The sequence below is a fragment of the Vespa crabro genome, chromosome 18, assembly GCF_910589235.1.
Source record: "Vespa crabro chromosome 18, iyVesCrab1.2, whole genome shotgun sequence".
Lineage (NCBI taxonomy): Eukaryota > Metazoa > Arthropoda > Insecta > Hymenoptera > Vespidae > Vespa > Vespa crabro.
This window is the reverse complement of record NC_060972.1, coordinates 2779899-2784898: the sequence shown is the minus strand read 5'-3', so window position 1 is coordinate 2784898 and position 5000 is coordinate 2779899. Positions and strand designations below refer to the sequence as shown.

Genomic DNA, 5000 nt, shown 5'->3' with positions numbered 1-5000 from the left:
TCGACTGATAAGTAACGTCGAGATTTTCAACAACAAAAAAAAAAAAAAAAAAAAAAAAAAAATAGTAAACACTACTATATTTTTTTTTTATAGGATAAATTATTTATTCAAATAATTCCTATAAAATATTAAATATTGTTTTTTGTTTTGTTTTTTTTTTTTTTTTTTTTTTTTTTTTTTTAGAAAGTTTGTATAAAATACCACGTATTGTTTATATTACTTATCGTTTATTATTGTTTATAATACTTCGATATATTATATCAGAATTTTCAATAAACATATAGTAATGTTATTTAAACATAAAATACTAAAACTTGCGTTGTGAGATTTTACTTATTGATCAATTCAATATATTATACCTGGGTTAGTTCCGATTATAGAACGTTCTAATTGCCATCGAGGTATCCTTGGGTCAAGAGTTTGAAAGAAACCCCAAAAACAAATTGCAACCAATGCTGCCAGTATTCCATAGAATACCAAATAGAACAATCCTATTTTACCTGCAATAAAATAGATTATATTTATAATTAATTGCATGATTTGCTATATATATATATTTTTTTTTGCTGTAATAAAAATGAAAAGAAAAAGAGAAAAAAAAAGATTACACTAAATCATTATTTCAGGATGATTAAAATTTAATTGACTTGATCGACAAGTAGTCATGACATTACGTTGTGTAATGTAAGATAATTGTATTAATCGGAGTTCCAATTTAGCGGAAGATCATAGTGTCTTGGTCTTGGTCAAGTGGAACAATTCAATTAAGATTCAATTGGATGTCTTGCAAGGTCATCTTTCGTATAATTTCCTTTATACCATTGACATAAACTTGTCGATCGTTCGATCGACAAATTTTTAATTAAATTTTATTTTATTTCTCTCTCTTTTTTTTTTTTTTTTTTTTTTTTTTTTATCCTTTTCGGACTTTAATTATTCATCATATAATTAAATATTTTCTTAGATTAATGTAACTATAAAAAGAATTAATATACGTATAGATCAATTCTCGCACTGTATTAATCATCAATAATCCAAAAAATAAATTCTTCTGATCATAGATAAATAGTATTCTTAGATATACGTAATTAATTACCAATCGGATTAAATTTTTTAATTAAAATATTCAATTATTTAATTAAGTTATTAAATTATTAAAAATAAAATGAGTTGGTACACATATATATATATATATGTGTATTGCGCCCTGATCTTTTGTACTAATCTTTGATGATCCAAGATATGAATTTTTTTTAGGGGTGGGAGTGGGGATAGGGGTATCATAGATAAATAATACTCGAACATAAATCTAATACGAACGTGTCCTCGTTTGAACATGTGCGCGCTCAAGGTGCCTTTATTATACGATCCTTGGATATTGATACCAACACACACGCCACTTGATTTACCTCTAAGCAAGGTCTTGCGGCGTGTTTGATTTGTGATCCGACAGTATGAATACATATGCTATCGAGCTCTTATCAATTTCTATCGAACGAACAAGCTGAAATGAAATTGGAAGACATATTGAATGAATATGCTTCGGCTTGATCATAATTTAAAAAGAAGAAAAAAAAAAAGGGAAAGAAAAAAGAAAGAAAATTTACTACAAACAAAATGTTAATTACAAAATAAAATAAAATAAAAAAAAATATATATATATATATGTATGTATATATACTATCCATTATAAGGATAAAATAAATGATAATATTTTTAATTTAAATCATATTATTTTAAGACGACTAAATGGAATAATAATACAGGCTATCTTGTCTCCACTTATGTTGAAAGTCAGTCAGAACACGAACATTTACATTAACCGATTCACTTTAGTCAACAATTGTCGACCTCTGTGCAATACGATGGTCACGCAAGTTATCATCTCTCGGGGCCATACGTGATAAGGTCAGAGACGATCTCTCAATGTAAATCTTTTTGTAAAAAAAAAAAAAAAAAACAAAGAAAAAAAAAACAAAGAAAATTTAATTAGATCATAACGTCACTCGTTTTTATAACAAATATATAAATCAAGAGAAACTTATTAGATATTATTATATACATATATATATATATATATATATATATTTTTTTTTTATCATTGTTATAAATACAAGTTAAAATTATAATAATAATGAAAAGACTACTAGCTTGTTGTATCTAGGGATTAAGTGTATTGAGACGAAAAGAGAAAGAGAAAAAGAGAAAGAATTTGGCAAGGCTAGGATATATCTTTTGATTTAGAAAAATATATATTTCCCAGACGATAGATCTCAGGCGACAAAGAATGAACAAAAGCTATGGTTATAGTCGCGTGGGTGTACCCTTCAGAATGGTCCTAAGTTACGTAATGCTATAATGCTTCCATTTAACGCCAATTGACCTCGTTGTACACGTTTACGCTGAAGGAAGTTTAACAATTACCATACAGCCGAGCTAAGCATTGTGTCCAACGCGAAATCACGGTGAAACGAATGCGCTTAGGTCTTTTCGGTTCTACATAAATCGCTTTAGACATATCTTTGGTTTTTTTTTTTTCTTTTTCTTTTTTCTTTCCTCTTTTAAAAGAAATCTACTTGAATATATTAGCAAACAGGACACAATAGAAATAATTTCTAAAAGAAGTGTTAAAACAGTGTGATCATGTCGATGCATTAGAACTAGTGATTCTCTTTGACACCCAGGTTTTTCTTTTCAAGGTCCGATCGGTGCCACTCAGCTTTTCTCAATCCGATTAGTAATAGTTATTTATAAAGGCAATAGGATGGAGTACCTATTGCGAGAATTGCTAGAGAATTTTAAAGGAAAAAAAAAAAAAAAAGAAAAAACAAACATTTGTAAAATTAAAGAAATAAGATCTGGTTTCTTTTTTTCTTTCTTTTTTTTTTAACGAAATTATTTATCTATGAATGAAAATAAATATTTCTGATTTTTCATTACTTTCTCAGATACATGTATGTACGTCCGTGTGCACGCACGTTTCACATCTTACATTATTTTATTACGACAGAATTAATTATTAGTTCATATCGAAAGATTAATATTTACTAGGTATAAATATAATATATATATGTGTGTGTGTGTGTGTGTGTGTTTAATATGGTGTAGATAATTCATAATAATTCGTTTAAGTAATAACATAGTTAAATTAATTTATATCAAATATAACTATACTATGAATTATCTTATAATCTTACAAACTAACTTATACGAACATATTAACTTCAATTTAATATATATTATTTTAATAGAATATAGTAAACATTGTATAAGTTAAATATAATATAAATCATTCATAAGATAATTCATTTTTTATATTAATAATATTAACGTTACATAATTTCTACCTTCAAATAACAAAACTGATCGGTCTGTAAAGAATTAATAATAATAAATCTTACGAATAAATTTAATATAAATTCAAATCGAGTTTCTGCGTATAATTCATTTTAATTTACTCTGTACTCTGATGAAGTCAAAAAAAAAGAAAAAAAAGAAAAAAAAACAGAAAAATGAGCTGTCAGTGAACAGCAAATAAATATCAAATAACGAGGAGCAAGCTTTGATGAACGTGTTACTATGTCCATACACTTGTGTCCATACAGAGAGAAAGAGAGAGAGACAGAGAGAGACAGAGAGAGAGAGAGAGAGAGACATACACACAGGAACCAATGATACAGGGATGAGGAACTTCGAAGTGTAACAGTGTCGAGGTCAATTGCTTACCAAGGATAAATCGTGAGGTGAATTTTGAAGCTCAGTGTAATTTGCATAAAACTGCAATAGTGAAACAGTGACAGGCTTCTGAGCTAATTACACGAGAGGACACAATCACACACAGTAACCCTATCCGATTGTTATTGTGGGTCTTCCTGTACTATTGAAACAGAGAGAAACAGAGAGGGAGTGAGAGAAATAGAAAAAGATTAGATTAAGGATCAAAGTATCATTCCCTTTGTTTTAAATTGTCGAGATTAACGAAAACAAGAGGGCCCTCCGTACCTCCCCTTCTCCTTCTTCTCCTCCTCCCCCAAACCCAGCACACCCTATGTTACTTGGCTCGTTTTACAACGTTGTTAGAGTCGTTGATGAACCGGAAGAGAACGGAAACTGTACATTTGAAGAATTAAAGGGATGAGAGAAGGCATTTTTCGTGTTATAGCCTTGCCAAGTTTATTACTCTGAAAGTGATGATCTCACAGTTGTGATTGTATAAATGCATTGTCTCTTGAAACGTCCAAATGAATGGTATGATGAATGAATGAATAAATGAATGAATGAATGAATGAATGAATGAATGAATACTTAAATATAATCTCTAATCCTCTCCACTTCCCTTACTAATTTTTAAGATTAACATATCAAATGAGATGAATGCATTTTGTTCAATATTTAAATCGATAGATTTATTTAAGAAACAATTATGCTGGAAAATGATTAATTCGTCACCTAAGTTTACAACTAATTATTAATCAATTATTATTATTACTGTTGCTTTTTTATTTTGTGGCAAACATTTGTATGAAAATATAAATTGTTCAATATAAAAATATAAAAATTTATATATATATATATAATTTATAATCACTTGTAACGTAATGCTGTCGTCTGTGAAACAACAAAAAAAGAAAAAAAAACAGAAAAAGGACAACAGGTATATAAACGAAGTACCATACTTTATTTCGTCCGATCGATTAGGAAAACACAAAGACAAACATACCACACCCTTATTTTCTAATCCTCTTTCCTTCGAATAATGTAACACTCTAAATTAACACGTATTATTATGTGAAAAGCTATCTTTTATATATAAATATATATATATATATATATATATATATATATATATATATATATATCACACATTCATTGCTCTGATTAGGAATATAACGGGTCTTTCATAATGATTTCAAATCTAATTAGAATAATTAATTATCATATTATCAAAATCTCTTTCAAATAACTCTTAAAGTTTTCTAACGATACTTAAACGTTTTCTA

At 27.8% G+C, this 5000-nt stretch overlaps 1 protein-coding gene and 1 long non-coding RNA gene across 5 annotated transcripts in view; both read right to left on the bottom strand.

Annotated features, from left to right (window-relative positions):
• LOC124430388 (sodium/potassium-transporting ATPase subunit beta-2-like) overlaps nucleotides 1-5000 on the bottom strand; it is an 8113-nt gene that overhangs the window by 1453 nt on the left and 1660 nt on the right. For all 4 annotated transcript variants that reach the window (XM_046976873.1, XM_046976874.1, XM_046976875.1 and 1 more), the window contains exon 3: nucleotides 360-500. In XM_046976873.1, the coding sequence (XP_046832829.1) occupies nucleotides 360-500 (141 nt within the window). The remainder of the gene's footprint in view (nucleotides 1-359; nucleotides 501-5000) is intronic.
• Nucleotides 1305-5000, bottom strand: part of LOC124430390 — a 4609-nt gene continuing 913 nt past the window's right edge. Inside the window, exons 1-2 of the long non-coding RNA XR_006943752.1 lie at nucleotides 3727-5000; nucleotides 1305-1504 (exon numbers count right to left, since the gene is read on the bottom strand). The exon at nucleotides 3727-5000 is cut by the window's right edge and continues 913 nt beyond it. This is a non-coding gene — a long non-coding RNA (uncharacterized LOC124430390). The remainder of the gene's footprint in view (nucleotides 1505-3726) is intronic.